The 17,684-nt window shown below is 33.3% G+C and overlaps 2 protein-coding genes across 2 annotated transcripts; both read right to left on the bottom strand.

Annotated features, from left to right (window-relative positions):
- Window positions 1-1,971: 1,971 nt before the first annotated feature.
- On the bottom strand, window positions 1,972-5,916 carry LOC142631169 (putative gamma-secretase subunit PEN-2). Its single transcript, XM_075805265.1, has 2 exons — window positions 5,424-5,916; window positions 1,972-2,397 (listed from the first exon to the last, which is right to left on the bottom strand). Exons 1-2 carry the CDS (start codon window positions 5,899-5,901, stop codon window positions 2,237-2,239), a joined length of 639 nt encoding a protein of 212 aa, XP_075661380.1. The 5' UTR covers window positions 5,902-5,916; the 3' UTR covers window positions 1,972-2,236.
- A 1,533-nt stretch (window positions 5,917-7,449) lies between these two features.
- Window positions 7,450-15,204, bottom strand: LOC142631168 (GDP-mannose transporter GONST1). The gene is made up of 9 exons (XM_075805264.1): window positions 14,873-15,204; window positions 12,957-13,185; window positions 12,637-12,776; window positions 12,387-12,516; window positions 11,303-11,401; window positions 10,188-10,342; window positions 8,633-8,749; window positions 7,996-8,093; window positions 7,450-7,895 (listed from the first exon to the last, which is right to left on the bottom strand). The coding sequence occupies exons 1-9, from the start codon at window positions 14,881-14,883 to the stop codon at window positions 7,837-7,839; spliced, it is 1,038 nt and encodes a 345-aa protein (XP_075661379.1). The 5' UTR covers window positions 14,884-15,204; the 3' UTR covers window positions 7,450-7,836.
- Between the last annotated feature and the right edge of the window lie 2,480 nt (window positions 15,205-17,684).

The following is a 17,684-nucleotide window of genomic DNA, read 5'->3' as shown; positions in this document are numbered from 1 at the left end:
AACAAATAAATTTAAGCAAAAATTTGATATTTCTCTATGCATGGAAAAAATGTGTGAAGTATAATCCATGTATACATAAAAATAAGTGCATGCTATGTAGAGCATATATCACCATATATTTGATAAGAGATTACAAAAGTAGGAAGAGGGTTGGGGGGAAATCTCAGTAGTGTTTTTAAAAAACCCTTTGGGCATACTAATAGGTTTATGTTTCTCAAAATTTTCCTGTATAAATAGCTAAGGTAAATCATTACTTGTCGCAGATTTATTAAACCATGTATAACACTAAACCTTAAATTTATTTAAAAATAAACATGAAACATAAAATGTCATATCAAGAGGAATATTCAAACGTTTATACGGTAGAAATGTAAATAATTTAAAGAGCTACCTTTCTTCCAAATGTCAAAAGAGTCTTATAATGAACTTATGTTCTTTAGGCAAGATTGGATCTTTCTACAAATGGTGCTTCAAGAGGAACTTGAAGAACATGCAATATTCATAGAGACAATGTAAAAACCAAAATGCAAGCAGCGCCATATCCCTAACATATCTCATTAATGAATCAGAAATAAGAGTTTGAAAGCACTTCTATCTCATTATGGAACCTCAAAGTACATAGGTAGCAAGTGAATACAAAAAAGGAAACAAATTAATTGGGAACTCATTCAAGAATAAAGCACCACCCTACAAAATAGCAGGAATCAAACTCTACTTGGATACAGGACCATTTAGAGACACTCAGAAGAAATTCATTTTAATATGAGGTTGGCTAGCTTCAAATATCTCAAACCTCCATTGAAACGTATTCAGAAGCAACTCTAATTTTAGTCATTTTCCTTGCTCTAAATTTCCCTCAATAACCATTTCAATATCTAAATGAAATTAGCAATTTCTAGGAACCTTGTTGTCCACCATCCACTCTTGCAAATCTTTCAACCCTTTCCTTGATAGCTCTTTGCAGTCTAGTTCTTTATGTTTCACTATAGGCTATCTGACACAAGCTTGCACCTCTTCTTTAGTCAACTATAATATGCAGCCAAAAAACCACAAAGTAGTTAGCTCTGTTGAAACTTTAGCCCAAAAAATAATGTTAACTGTGTATTGCTTTATCATGTCTTAATGCATTGAATTTATCAAAACTATGTGATACAATATATATATTTGTAATCAGTACTTTGCTTGATGATTATCGAATAACATTTATAAGAAGCTAACTGTCACCTCCGCATTAATTGTTGTCACTTACTGACAGCTTTCATATAATAATTATTAAATGACCAGTCTGAATAGTAGGGGAAGTAGGGTTAAGCCTTAACTCATCCCTCAACCTAACAAAGGAGAGGAGGATTAGACTTAATGTTCCACTCAATCCCCCATTTCTAGAAAGATGTGCTTCAAAAATCCCTATAGATCCCCTAAACCTCTTGTGGATTGAGGTCGGACAAAAAAGAGAAAAAATACTTTAGCATTCAACAATCAAAACTTTTGCCATAACTATTAATGTGGTAGATATTGTGAATGGTAGAGAAAAAGTAATAGGTTCATGTGAGAGTGACAACCAACTGCAATGGCCACGTAGAAAAATAGAGTGAGCCATCCCATTGCATACTAGGGCAAGCCTCGTGCATCCAGCTTCGCCTCGGTCCACTGAGTCCAGAGTAGGAAAATTTTGCTGTCATCACTTTCACATAGTTCTGTGTTTTGGTGCCAATAACACACAAGGACATGGCTTTAATGTTGAATTTTATAAATCTTTGTATTCTTTATTTTATTAAGAAAAACCTAACTTTGTTTGAGGTATTGCATTCTTCCGCATCATTGGTCAAATCTATTATTTAGACACCATCTTAATTACACATATTCAACTGCAAGTACAATCAAAGAATTTCTGTAATACCTAGTTCTTAATCCGCAAAATATTTTACCTATATATAATATAAATTTTTATAACTGAAAAAAGGCTACTACTTTTGACACTCAATATTAATTCCAAGTTGAGGAGTAGAACGGCCTCAACATCAACTTCGTCACTGAATAGTGAATACACAAAGCATTGTACAACTCTCGGCATAGAATATATGTATATATACACAAAATCATGTGTTCAAAGAAAGTAAAAGAATCCTAGTAACACCCCCAACAATAAGGACAAAAAAGAAGATAATTAGGAAGAAAGATAGGGGTAATACAAAGAGTGTTGAGAGCAATGAAATTTAGAAAGGAGTGCATTAGACTAGCTCCAACCGGTCAAGTCTAATTTATCAGCAAGCTTGTACATTACAAGTTGATCCCAAACAGGTCCAAAGAGATGCTCCCCTCCAATGGCAAATGTAAAGGCCCATGATGATAGAAGAGCTGTGAATACAGCAAACCCAACTGCTGATCTCACAACATCTGCAAAACCAAATGTTTGTTAAGACAAGAAAAACAGAAAATGGAAAATTTATGGAGAAATGGCTCAAACAGGAATTCATAATTCCAAACAAATAAATCCACTTGAAGGGAAAAAAAATGTAAAATATCCTAAGATGACCCTGTCCCCATGATGGGAGACCGTATCCATCTAATTTAAGTGTGTACCTCTCACAACACATAGTAAGCAACTCAGTTATTATATAACTGCCACCACCAAGTGATTCATAGAGATTTTTTTTATTTATTGGCAACTTATGCATTTAATGAATTTTGAACTTACAACCTCACCCTTATCCCATTTTTTGTGAAAGGGTTATTTAAGGTAGAGATATGTTTTCAGCAAATAATGCATAAATTTAGATCAAAGTTGAGCAGATGCAGCAAACTTAAAGAATGAAAGTAGGGGAGATCAAACAGTCAGACACAAGAATCTTGAAAAACAGAAATACTGCACATCATATATCTTGAAGTTATAAAAATTCAAACCACAAAGATCAGGGGCACGGCATTTAGACCTAGGATGACCTTTCAAATTTGAACAGAAATACAGACACAAACAAAATATGGCTTCTTCTGTTCTCTTTTCCCCTTTTTAGTGAATTAGTTCATGTATGTAATAGGAAATAATACATTACACAGGAAGCTTTGACACAGCGTAAAACAAGTGCATCAGACATAATTAATGCATCATGTGGAACTTCTATTTCTTTCTGTTTGGTACAAACCTCCATGTATATAATGATCACTCCTCTCTAGGTTAAATAAGTGTGATTGAACCAAACAAATGAACAATGAAAAATAAGCCCATGTGACATATGACATGCCAATTACAATGAAATTTGTGATTGCGAGTAAAACGCTTCTTTGCTTTACAATGAGAGTGCTCCCATTGTAATAAATAGGTACATTGGATGACACCTAATACACATTCTCAATTGAATAAACCAGAACTGAAAAGACATACTAATCAAAGACGTGACAGAGTATGATGTTGGTCAGGACAGAATGGCAACGAATGATACTTGTGTCTGACCCCAAATAGTCTATAGAAAGGCCATAGCCAACCCTCAGTTAGGTGCAAACCTCCATGTATACAATGATCACTCCTTTCTTGGTTAAAGAAGCATGATTAGACCAAACAATGCATAATAAGCCCATATGATATTTGATGTGTGAACTACAATGAAATTTGTGATTGCAGGTCAAAAGTCATTGGTTTACAAATGCACTTGGTGGGTCTTAAATCCACGACCTCATCCTTTACCTTGCTCTTATAAGGAAAGGAAGTGTTGTTTGAGTGATGCAAACATGGAAGATTAATTTGTTAGTACCTCACAAATTCGGCTATTCAAGATTTATTTGTGGAGCCCATGTGTGTAGTCCAATTAAAGTTAAAGTCCTGAGGTTTTAAAGGTCTTGTACTATGTGTTCTAGGGTTGACACGGTTTTTAATTAGGGTCTTTATCTAATGGGCTATGATCAAATTTGTATTCAAGAGCGAATTATATTTTTACAACCCCATAAATTAAGGGTACTTTGGTAGGTTTAGTGGAGCCTAGAATTTTTTAGGAGATCCTAAATACCTTAAGTTTGATTTTGTTTGAGTCCAAATTATCATTTATTAGATATTACCTTATTAGGTTTTATTTCACTAGTCAAATTAGGAGTCCTATATATAATTCAAGTTAATATACTAGAAGAATAGATTTTTTTTTTTAATAAGAATATACTAGAAGAATAGATGAACTTGATTCATAAAAAATTTAGTGTTTTAGCATGGAGGCATGCTGGCATATTATTCTTTTTCTCCCTTTCTCTTCTCTCTTTTCTTCTTCCCCTTGTTGTGATTTTGTCCATGGATATTTTTCATACAACCCATAACTTTCTCTGTTTTCCTTCTTCCTTACAACCCCAAGTCAAGACCTTCCAGTTATCTATCAAAACCCTAAAACCTCGCATACTTCTCTATCAAATGGCCATACAAAACTCATCAAAGACTATCCAATTTTGAGCCATAACCATTCTTTTTAAAAGTTCTAAATCCTAGATCCACAAATCCCTTGAATCCTAATCTCACCACAAGCATACTAGGACAAATTCTCCAACTTCTTGTGCATCATTGAGTTAGAGCTCACTGCCAAGAATTGAGCTTTAACATCTAAAAAAAATTGTGACACAAGTTCTCTTATTTCCCGAGTGTAATAACCTACCCACCTTAATGGATAAGCATTTCATCAAAATTCCAAACACAAGAAGGTACATATTATCAGACTCAGTAGCGATAGGGTTGTTCAAGTTCCAACCAGAACTGATGCTACCCCCCCCCCCCCTTTCGCAGCTCTCTTGCCTCTTTCCTCTACTTCAGTTGCCACCTCCACAGTCCGCCTTCCTCACACTCTGGTCACCAACCCCACACTCAATCTCAAAGAGTGCAAAACTTCCAAACTCTAAATCAGAGAGATCGGGTTTGATCTATCAAGAACAAAGAAAAAGAAAATGGGTTTCAGATCTGCTCTAAGATAGGGTTGAATCGAATCTTTAAATTAAACTAATTCTTATGAGTTTTGGAACTCTCTCTCTCTCTCTCGTGGATTTCCCCCCTTTGTCTTACTGATAGTCAAATTGCCAAGTACCACACCGACAAAAACAGCCACCAATGTAGTCATAATTTCGACTCTGTGGTGTGGCAGCAGTTCACATTTTAAGGAAATGGCCCAAAAACCTCTCTCAAACCCAGCCGCTCCAAACTGTGTACGCTGCTAAGTAGGGAGGCAAGATTTAACTAGCAACAAGACCCACAGAATCAGATAAAAGTAAAATGGTTCTCAATTCTCATAATCTTTATCAGAAACTAACATTCATTCCTCTATATACACACAACATAAATAAATAAATAAATAAAGAAACAAAATTAGTTTAATTTAAAGATTCGATTCAACCAATAACGAAAATCAACAACATTGAAGAGAGAGAGAGAGAGAGAGAGAGAGAGAGAGAGAGAGTACAGGGGCGAATGCGAGGGAAGGAGCGAGAGTGGCGGAGAACAGGCCAGAAGTAGAAGCAATTGACGGCCCAAAGCCACGGCAGCATCGCGAATCCGAACCTGTAGAACCGCCGTGCGTATTTCACCGACTCATCTTCCGATAGCCCCAGTGACCCGTCCACTGTCGGCCACACCGGCCATGATCCCGTTATCGAGTTCCCGTTTGGACTTGGGTTTGGGTTTGGGTTTGAGTTGTTGGTTTGGATCTCCATCTTCTTCTCCTCCAACAACAACCTAGCTCTCGGATTGGGGATTGGATTGTTTCTGTCTTGCAACGCCTTTAGAGTCAGAGTCAAAGTCAAAGTTGTGAATAACTGACCAATTTCTCTATCTGTGGAGAAGAGTGGGCTCAATACGGAATGGAACCCAGACAAGCTATACTGCGACGACGTCGTCTTAGGCACTACAATAGAGTAGGAAATGTGGGCGTTTTTTTCCATGCTAAAATAATGATTTTTCATTATATTATTAATATTTTATTATAGGCATGGAAAATAAAAATAGACACGATAAAGCATAATAATTTAATAGTGGGTGTGGCGTCTCACTCAAAAAAGACCAATAACTAAATATTCTCTATTCACCTATCACCACATATTCTCTTGAGAGCTTACAATTACACATTTCTCTGTAAAACAAAGAAAAATTATTTGAGAATGGGACCCTCTCTCTCTCTCTCTCTCTCTTAAGGACTCTGTCTCGTTGAAGGAAATTCTCTCAATGATTCTCTTTGGCCCTCTTAGGAACTATCTTTAACTCACCTGAGTACTTTCTCTTGAGAAAACTTTTTGGTCTTTTCAGGGATTTTTTTTATTTGCTCGAGAACTCCCTCTTTGCTCATCTAACTCCCTTCTAACTCACCTGAGAACATTCTCCTGAGGATAGCTTTCTCTCTTTGACCTTAGTATTCTAATGTTTTTCGCTAACCTAACCATTAGAGCCTCCATGACCAACCCTAGGGTTGGTCATGGAGGAACTGAGTTTCTCTTTGGCAATTTAGGTTTACAAACTCAAGGCCGCAACTTGATCTAAGGAAAAACATACTACCATTTACTGTGGCATCGCTCCTTATTCATACAGGATTAACATAACACCTAATTTCAGCAAAACTTCCTTAATCAATATATTTATTGTAGAAAAGTCAACCAAACCAGATTTGGACCCACTACTGTAATATTATAAAGACATACAAAATCAAGTTTTTGCTTTATGTTTTTTTATTAAAAAAAAAAATGAGAACACAAAATGAAGTTATTGATCAGTGTAACTTGAAGATTTAAGATGAAATTAGATTGGAAAACCAAAAATGTCCGGTGTTGCACCCATTGGAAAACCGAAAATGTCCAGTGTTGCACCCATTTAAGATGAAATTAGATTGGAAAACCGAAAATTTATCGCAAACATTGACCCGAGTCCAACCATCATAGTGCTGCAACGATTTTACACCCAATTACCTTTCCGGATTTGGCTGATCCTTTTTCTTTTTTTTTTGGGGGGGAGGGAGATAAACATGCAAAAGCTTTATTGAAACAACTAGAATTAACAATTACAGCAGCATCAGGACAGAGACCCTAGCTGACTGCATCAACAAAAAATGGGAGGGCCAGCAGACAAATTAAAAAAGCTACCAAAACAAAGTTGTGCAAGGACCAACCTGCTAACACTTGGACTGCTCTAGAGCATCGCTACAATTTCTGATTCTCCAAGGAGTTTACAGAGGCTGATGAGAAATATCGTTTGATGCAATACAAGTTTTGGCTGATGAATTACATTTCTATGTTATTGGTTGTGTTACTTATAAAGAAAAGGCAACAAATTAATTTTGGGGCATTCAAATACACGAGGCTCCAAATAGGAAATGTCAAGTGCCCCAACACTCAAGGATGACTATATCAATCAATTACATTTCTTTATCAAAAAGCAACCCAAAAGCTTGTCTGCATTCACTTGTTGAAGTAAAATCCACTTTCACCATTATCTTGAGCAGCTCGTTTAACTCATTACGTAGATATGAAGGTTTCAAATACAATGTGAAAATCTATAAGACACAACAATGATACATGTGGGTAAAGATAAGAGCTACGTGTCACATTACATGTCTGAAAAAGAATTAGTGATGGCATTTTCCCTCAATAAAACAAACCCAGACACTCAATCCATTCCAATAGAAGGCTGCTCTCCTTTGTAAGAAGGAAATTCAAGAGGAAAGCACTGTAAATGGGCCAAGATCTTCACTCCATCTACATACTTTTCATACGACATTTCTTGACTGACTATTTGTGATGACTTCATGGGATAGTCAAGCAGTCAGATGCAGTTTACACGAGAGTGCAAAAGTTGGTTATCATGTAAAGAACCATAACTTTCACTGCCTTTCAGGTTTGAGATCTCTCACGCATTTTGGCCCTAGCGAAGAATACTCCAGCCAAAAGACCTACAGAGTGCAAAAATGTGTTGGTAATGCTAAAACTACACATTCAAAGTTTTGTTTCATGTTGTTTGTGGAAGAACTCAATGATATGGATAAAACTTACCGAAGAAAATGCTTGCAGAGTTCTCCAAGCTGGTAGGGACTTTGAAAAGGAGGATGCCAGCAACAGACAGAGGGATCTTATTTAACGAACCCACAAGGCTGCAGGATGCAGTTCAGTGATTAGAGATGTACATAAGCGTGATTGATCACTAATATGGTCTTGTCTAAGATAAGCATGATGGTTTAAGCAAAGTAAACCGATGATTAATTTTTGAGAGAAAAAAAAAATGGTAAAACTTTCAGTCAAACTTCATTTGACTTGATACAAACAGTTCCTAATGGCATAAGACCAGCCCAACTGAATCAGTCCCATCCAACGCTGAACTTTCAAACCCAAATCAACCCAATGTAAGCATTCATCATATGCCAATGGTTTGTAATTGGGTGGCCAGTTTGCACAAAGCTTCAATTCTTACCAAACATGAGCTCTATTTTATTTGAACCTTGTTCCCTAAGGAGAAATTATAAATAAATATAAACGATAATAATAATGGCAAATAAAAGTTATAACCCGATACTAAGTTCATTTTCAAAGTTGGGGTCATCTGATTCTCAATTAGAAAAAAAAAAAAAAAAAATCCTACCCCAAAAGTAACATATTAGCTTCTTCTGTTTGGAGGTAAGTATTCTTATCTCACCTGTATGTTGTAGCCCCAGTTTGATGAAGAAACCACATAGAAGTGAAGCTGATTGCCAGTCCCAAAAATCCACTCAATGTCATTACCAGCCAGAAGGTTGGCAATCTCAAAAGTGGCCTGCCAATTCAATCCAAGATCCAAAAGATTGCACAACACAATTTTGATAAAAGAAAATCAGTTTTCTTGGCAAACTGTTAGAAATATATCCACAGTTAAGTTATGATAACATCTAGTTAAAAGAATTGTAGACACGTTATTTGCTAGTTACAATACTTGTATACAATATTAATTAATGTATTTTTTTTTTATAGATTACAATATTAATTAATGTAATCAAGTATGATAATTAGATCCATGTTTTAGAAGACTGATATAAAAGCATACTCATCAGTACAGAAGAAAAATGATCATATAACTAGCTGTCATTGTAAAAATGAAAGATTTTGTCCTGAGTGGGAGATCTTTTGATACAAAATCTGGAGTAGTGAAACAATCTCTATCTTGTGAAGAAAGCAGCCATTTGAATGAAATTAATAAACTCTAGCAAGAAAGATGGATGGAGATGGGACAGGGTCTCATTGGGGGTGTTAGTGAGTACAACGTATTATGATCTGATCACAAGTAGTAAACAGGAATCAGAATAAAATTTCAACGCAATAGGATAAATTACTGTAACTCTTGCAAAATGGTTTCTCATTTAAACCAAGCATATTATACAAAAAAGAAAGAGTAAAAAAAGAGGAGAAGAAGAAGAAATCTTTCACTCTAAAAAGAACCAGTGTTGAAGAAAGGAAGACATAAGGAGGAGTACATAAAAAGGGAGAAAGAACAAGGAATGAATGACCAGGACAAGGACAGATAAGCAGGGAAAACTATTATGATAATTTTGATTACCAAATGCGTGATTTCTCTATTGTGGGAGAATTTTACTGGACAGTATCCATTCTATAACCAGGAATGTTTCAGAATTTAGCAAATAACAGTTGGGAATGGAAAAGGAGCCAATCTCAGGTGCAAGATTTCAAATTAATCTTGCAATAGCCAGAACACACCATTGAGCTTCTAGTTAATCTTCACTAATCTCATAAAAACTAAAAATGTCCAGTCATACTATAGCATTTGAGTCCCTTTGGGATAGGCCGATAGCCATGAAGGAATTTCCTCATTTCTACTTATATCCAACAATATCTAAACAAATTTTAGATTAAATGGGCCAAATAAGATGATTATATGGACCAAATACGATAATTGTAGTAAAACAAATTTAGCTCCATAGCCAGAGTCTAGTATACAAGAGAAGAAACTGCTTCCAATAAATATGATGTATTCTGCTTTGAAATGAATCATTACGTCATACAGAGTTTGTTTGAAGTACAAAGACACTACAATATCAACTTATGCAAACGCTGAACATCTATAATTATTAATAGAAAAGATAAATTCTATACATCAAAAACACAATACCAATTATTATAGCACAGACGACATGGTATATTAGCTATATACTATTACTTAAGAAATAATTTCCGAAAAAGGGAATAAAAAAAAAACTCACGTTTTAGAGAGATAATCCACCTCATTGAAAACAAAAATTAGAAGAATCCCTAAAGGCAAGGATAGGGTGTTATTGAGCAAGACCATTGAAAACTCATTCAAGTTTCCAGATTTAGTAACTTGTTTTGCTGTATCCATGACCCTACGTAGAGTCAACTGCACAAAGAAAGATAATAATACATCAGCTACATTTTAAACTTAAACTAAAATATAACAAGTAATGTTGTGAGAGCTGGTAAACAAATGAGCCCATTAACTCAACTAACTCTCTTCGTCCAATGTGTCATTCCTCTATACAATTTTCTACTTTTTAAGAAAACATCACTACTTTTTTCTTAAACATTTTGAATTTGCCTTTGTTGTTTTTGCGTGTTAATACTAGAAGGACTATCTGTTATTATTATCATTTTTTTTCTAGTAAGTATTTCAAATAGACAATTATAATAGATTTTCCAAAAAAAGGGAAAGAAGGACCAATATAATGGGACAGGAGGAGTAACAAATGGGGAACCACTCTCCAATCCAAATGGAAATACAAGAACCCAGTGTATGACCACTAGAAATTCATTTATGCAACTAAGTAAATTATAATTATTGCACATATATTCACTCCATAAAAAGATGCCTACTTAAGTTATACATACACTTTCAACATATCACTATCTTTTCATAAGCTTTATGTAAATTATGGTTCTTAACATCAAAGGTTTTGACCAAATTGGGAATGCATCCCCCATTTTCTTAGCCACAAAAAAGCTCATGATAGTCCTCCAAAGATTTAAAAGCTGTCTTGTAAGAGAATAGACTCAGACCAACATAAGAACAAGAATCTGCCACCCCGGGAGAGGGGTGGGGGGGGGGGGGACAATGACAACTACTCTATTTGGAGATTAGTTCCATTGACCAGAGTTTTCAACCTTGTACTGCATAGCAAGCCTAACAACTAATACTTATGCCCAACTTTCAAATTTTACTAAGAAAAAGAGATATCTCAATAAAATATGTCAAAAAGCCAAATTATGCTAAAAGACTGTAATGGATGCAAAAGAACTTTTTATAAATAACATACAAAGGCCTGGCTTATGGACAATCCAGATGTCCAAATTATGCACTCACAGAATATGATGCAGTTAAGAAGCAATTAATAAGCTGCCATGTGTAGCCAACAGCATGAAAAGATAGATCAGTAATCCCTCCAGAAATTGCTGAAATGATCTGCACAAGCCACAGGTAAAGCCAATTCAAACTTATTCATTTGTAAACTCATGGAAATGTATAAAACAAAGTTACTACATAAAAATCTTCATAAAAGTGCAAATTCAGTAATAAAGGCCTTGAATTCCCAATAAGTTAAAAGTGAACAAGCTTAGTTGGTACCAATTTACATCAGCCAACACAGAATTAATCAGAGTTCATCTTGATAACTATTGCGCACATATATACATTGACACATTGGCACAAGCAATGCACCCTTTCAAACATGTGTCGCCCATGTAAAGCTATTAACATGTTAACCTCAGACGAACCTCCTATTCTGCAGGCCGACCAATCTTTGGTGCCCACTATCATATTCATATTTTAATCATTTTGTTCACAATTTAGTCCACAAACTTTTAACTGCTGCATTTGATCCCCTAAAGTTTGGATTAAATTGAGTCCTGTCCAATTGTGAGGTTAAATGATTATATGGTAAATTTAATCATTTAACCACACAATTCTAACATGGACAAACAAATTACCCCCTTGTAGTTTGACCCGATATCAACTTAGTCCCATAAGTTTTTTTCAATTGTAAAATTTTGTCCCCTTAAGTTTTTATTAAAATGAAATCAATAGAGGTACTTTTGATGGAATCCTAACAATTTCATTTTAGCCCAAATTTATCCCTTGTGGTTTGGGTGGCCTATCACCATTTAGTCTATAAACTCTCAATTGTTACATTTGATCCCCTAGTTTAAATAATATGTCTAAAATGAATTTAACTGTTTAAGATGTGTAAGAAACAGGGGGGAGGGGGGAGAAAATGTGGGCAACGTAAAATCAACAAGAATAAAACTGACGAAAAGGTTGATACACTACTAGATGCAAGCAATGAACCTAACTAGAAAAAGAATATGAAGTTCATTGTCTTATTCCACATCCCAATTTGACAATTCTAGAAACAACTAAATCCCAAATTCACATTTTGAGATCAACATACCATTAGAAATAGAGCAGCCCAGACTCTGTTGTCATGATGCTTACTGAATAGATACATTTCACCAACAGCAGTTATCACATTGGTAACATTCTTCAGGACAGTGACCATAGCGACATTAATGTATCTCAAACTGCACAAAAGATTAATCATATTTAAGGAACAAAGTCTTTTAAAAACCATAGAATTAAAAGGTCTCCATGTTACTACAAAAACAGTACGAAGATGAACACAAACTGGAAAAATGTCATACCTAAACATGCTTGTAATGAGCATCCCAACAAAAATAAAATTCACAGGTAACCAGACCTTAACCAATCTCCATGTTAGTGGTTCTGTTGATATCACGCCTAGAAAACTCAATGTAGACACAATCAAAACTGAAATAAAATTCTGCATCCACAGAAGTATATTTTAGTGTCATGAACTTGGTAGATATCATATCAGAAACATTTCCAAGTCATTTTAATGTCATTGAGTAAACCCCAACAAAATTATTATCAATTAAAAAGGGAAAAAAGTAAAATCAAGAATCTCAATCTCTTATAAGGAACACCAATTACATTGAATTACCTGGTACAGCATCAAGAATATACCAGCATTAAAATCATAGCTGGAAAGCACAAACTTGTTAACCAATATCATGCTGCATGAGGAAATGCAATATGCAAGGCCAGACAATAAGGCTTGATTGGGTATTTTCGTCACCCTGGTACTTCGTGTTGTTTTCTCTGTGTCTTTGTCGAAACCATTTTCCAAGTCATTTTCATTATTTTCAAAAGGCTTCATTGCAATTGGTGACCTATACAAAAGTGGGAGAATATCAGTTATCAGCCAACATTTGAAACTGAGTTTTATTAAATGTTCTCAGAGCAGAAGAGAATAGACAAATAAAAATATATAAATAAATTCAAACTCAAAGAAAATATGGTTCAGCTCCCAATGAATCTTACATGCCAAACAAAGAAAAAATGAAAAAAAAAAAAAAAAAAGGATTGGGAGAAGAATTGTAGAATCTATAGTTTCTTCCATTAAAAAAGTATCGAGTACAATACAGTCACACTTAATTGAGCAAAGCACACCTGTTATCTACTGTTCTTAATGGACAGGAGAACTTATTTAGCACACCCTTTGACTCATGATATTTGAGGCTTCATTCGCCCTTCGCTAAACCTTACTTATGTCTTCCTTGAGACTTCTTTCAGAAACATGATCAGAAGAATCAAGAGAAGCCCTAAAGACACATGTCTTGAACATCAAAACATGGACCAAGGCATCAATTTGATGTCCCAGAGGGAACTGTGAATCTCACAGAATCAAGGAATAGCAGCAGAAAATGTAATATAACATAGTATATATTTGATAGTTAAGGAGCTATGAAATTTCCATAGTCAGTCACTGAAAATGGCATATACATCTAATCAAGCCATTCTAAATGCCATATCTTGCCACAAGTATTTTCCAACCAGTAACAACAATAACAGTATCAAAGTCAATAACTAACTTCTTCCAAATAATCCTGCAAGAGGACAAATACATACCCACAAATCTCCCAAGAAGAATGAATGCTTAAACAAGCAACAACCAGATTGGATACAGTTCTTACAAAAACATAATCAATCTCATTAGCCTCACTACTAACACCAGCCCCTATCCTGCAAATGAATAACCCTGCCCATCTTACCAAAAAGTTATAGTGATTCTTTCTAATCAAACAAGTGATTAAACTGGGATTTCAAACATTTATTTTTGTTGTACTCAAAGATGACTAGAAATAAACACCCTTTTTTTACTATAAAAGAATTAATTATGGAGGGCGATTTACAACTTCTAATTCATGAACACTAATCTAACAGTCTGGTCATAGATAAATATCTAATTCACAAGTTAAACATTTTTGTTAGCATTAAAACTATCATATACTGCAAACGAGACTTAAATACTTCAAATATTCATCTTGAATTATTTTAGAAAATCAATTTCACAACAACCACAACTCTATTGTTGCCAGCCAAAAGATGTCTGGTGAGGGAGGAGGATTGGGATGCCTACTTAAAGATTCAAAGATCTCGTTCTAATAATCCAATTTCTCATCTACCAAACAGGGCTTTAGCAAAAGCTGCCACTTGACCGTGCCATAATATCCAGAACATACAACACAAACCAGCAGGACAATAAATTGATAAAATAAAGAAAGTTTGAGAGAGAGAATTTGAGAAACAGTTTCCATCCATGTTTAAACATCAGTTATCAAGTAGTTAACAAGTACTGCAAATATGTAAAATTTGTAAACCTTATAAAAGAGATTACCAACAACCCAAAATTTAAAATTTATCAACAATCAGTGAGCAAGAAACGAGAAAGCAATAATTACCCATTTCATTTTCAACAAAGAACAATCTTTTTAGCCACCCAATAAGCAAAAAATTCAACAATAACCCACAGATAGGAAAAAAACACACACACACACACACAAAAGAAATAATTACCTTGAACCCATTTAAGCCAAGACCTCAAAAGTTGTACATGCCTAGAGAAAACCCATCAAGGGTCACAACTCACAACAGTAGAAGACCAAAAGCAAAGAAATTTGAGAGATTGAGGCCAAAAATCTGAGACCCTTTTCAAGATTTGAGAGAACTTTTCAAAGGGAGAATTTAAGGAGCTGAATTTTTGGCACTCAAACTTCTTTGGATTCCAAAGTGATAAATTTGTTTTTAAAAAGTATTTTGGGATTTGAATATTTTTTTCTTTTATCTTTTAATTTTTTTTTAAAACAATGATATATAATACATAGTTTATTTTTTTGGTTACGTTCGTTAAATCCACACCATTTGACTTCTGAGTTTTGTAATGGAAGCAGTTTTCATGAAAGTGAGATGCTAAGATGCGCTGTTCTGTGGGTGCGCATTATAGTATTTGGTCAGACCAGGTGTGCCGTCTGTGCGCTTGTTTTGCTATTTCCATGATTCCTTTCTTAAAAAAAAGAAAAATCAATAACAACATCAATAATAATAATAACAATAATTATTTTAAGGCAAAACTTATTGCTTATGGGTAAATAATTATTTTATACATTTAACATATATATATTTCAGCTCTTTATAATATATGAATTTTATAGTCATATAAAATTCATGCTATGAAAGGGAATATGCATGACATATATTCGATATATTTGATACCTTCATAACTTTTGATGATATAATTGTGATTACATGGGGCGGCAATTATATACTTATAAAATAATAAATTATTTATTTAAAAAATTAATATAAATTTTTAAAAACTATCTGCATTTAAATAATTATTGCCTGAAAACATGTTATCTTTCATTCATTTCGTTTATTACACTCTTTTCTTTTCTTTTTTCTTAAGGCATTCATTTTGTTTCCTCATGGTTTCTTTAAGTTGATTTACTAAATAAAAATATTCTAACTACATATATTATTAACTATATACTGTCATATATATATATATATATATATATATATATGTATGTATGTATGTGTGTGTATTTATGTTGGGTTCCAACCTGATGTAACTTTAAGCAATGTTACATCACATAATAACTTGTTAATGAATTTATATATCGAAAATTTCACCGTTGAATTGCATACTTTATATGTTCTAAACATGCATGCCATTCAATACATAAACTCAAATTTTATACTTTATTTTAAACTACAAAAACTTGAATTTATACAATTGATTGATAAATGATATTACTATTGATCTTTGATTACCTTAAAATTTCATAAGCATGGAGAATATACAAAAATAATATAATCCAGCTGTCAACTGCTCAAAATTCACATCTAATTAAAAAAAAATATTGATTAGTGTAATATTGCTTAGAATTACACTAGGTACAACTTGAACCTAATATATATATATATATATATATATATATATATATATATATATATATATATATATATATATATATTATAGTAACATAATATTTACCAATAAAAAAGGTATTGAAAGATGGGTCATGCTTTAAAATGTCCTATCACTTTTTTGAAAAATGAAAAAAGTTGTCAAAACATTAATTCATTTTTTCTTTTTTTTTTAAAAACATTTTTTAAATAGATTGTTAACTATTAGTCTAAGTATATCCATTAGCATTTCCCTTGAAAGATAGTCATTTGGAAGAAAGAAGATGAAAATAATGATAAATTTGGTTTATAAGTAACCATATTGTATGATTATTTTCAAGATTCCTTTACATATTGAGATGGTTGTTTGCTTTTGTTTTAATTATTTATTTTTTTAAGAAGATGATTGTTTAATTTTAATGGAATAGATAATAAATTATATTATGTAATATGTGGGATAATGCGAACCATATTGAAATTCAACTAGTCAATTGATACTTTTTGTTTATTCCAATAGAAGCATTAGGGGTTTAAATCTCTCCTACCTTTATTATAACTATCAAATTATAAATAAACAAAAACAAAAATACAAGTGGTATTAATTGGATGCATGCTATATGAGTCTCCCTTTTATTTGTTAGTAATAATGACAAATAAAACAATTTCAGTCTACACAGCATTTATCATATAAACTATTACCTCCTCCTTATGTGATAATTTATAACATTATTCATGTGTATTATTTAAACAAATCACATGATTTATTATAAAAGTCGTATGACTCAAACTACACATGAACTATTTTTTGAATTACTACATAATTTGGTTGAAGCAAGATAACTCGAAACATATTTAATAATTCATGCTTAATAATTCATTATCTTAAAGCTTTTGAGGTTTAAAAGAGCATTATAAAAAGGGGGTGACAATGACATTATTACTTCGTAGGCAGGTGGTATCTTCCCTTCTTAAAATTAAAAGGGTATTGGGATTAACTTTATTGATTTAGTCTCTTAACTATTAATTCTATCAACTTAGTCCAACTTTCAAAATTAAGCCAAATTTATCCTTAAATCTATCTATTCATTATCTAATTTAAACAAAATTAGTTGATGTAGCAAATGGAGTTGATGTTAAAAGGTTATCATAAAAAGTGTAAAATTGTTAAAATCAAGCCAATTTTAACTATTAATTCCGATAAAATTTAAATGAAGAAGAGAATTAACAATGAAATTGACCAAATTTTAGAAATTGAGAAATAAATTGACACATTTAGTTAAGGGATCATATTAAACTTTATCATGTAATTGGAGGATTAAATTAGTAATTTAACCCCAAATAAAAATAAAAAAACTTCAAGCCTAATGACAAATTTAGGACCAGGTTTATTTCGCTAATCTAGTGAAGAATCCAATTTGAT

The sequence above is a fragment of the Castanea sativa genome, chromosome 4, assembly GCF_040712315.1.
Source record: "Castanea sativa cultivar Marrone di Chiusa Pesio chromosome 4, ASM4071231v1".
In the NCBI taxonomy this organism is placed as follows: Eukaryota; Viridiplantae; Streptophyta; class Magnoliopsida; order Fagales; family Fagaceae; genus Castanea; species Castanea sativa.
This window is presented reverse-complemented; position numbering and strand designations above follow the sequence as displayed.

Bases quoted from the DNA above. Each gene is read 5' to 3' on its own strand.
- LOC142631169 (XM_075805265.1), bottom strand. From the start codon at position 5,901: ATGGAAAAAAACGCCCACATTTCCTACTCTATTGTAGTGCCTAAGACG. The intron at 2,398-5,423 runs GTACTCTCTCTC...TTGGTTTTGCAG, and splicing joins CTTCCCTCGCATTCGCCCCT to ATGTTGTGAGATCAGCAGTT.
- LOC142631168 (XM_075805264.1), bottom strand. The intron at 12,777-12,956 runs GTAATTCAATGT...CTGTGGATGCAG, and splicing joins TATTCTTGATGCTGTACCAG to AATTTTATTTCAGTTTTGAT. The intron at 8,750-10,187 runs GTGAGTTTTTTT...TTGAATTGGCAG, and splicing joins GTGGATTATCTCTCTAAAAC to GCCACTTTTGAGATTGCCAA.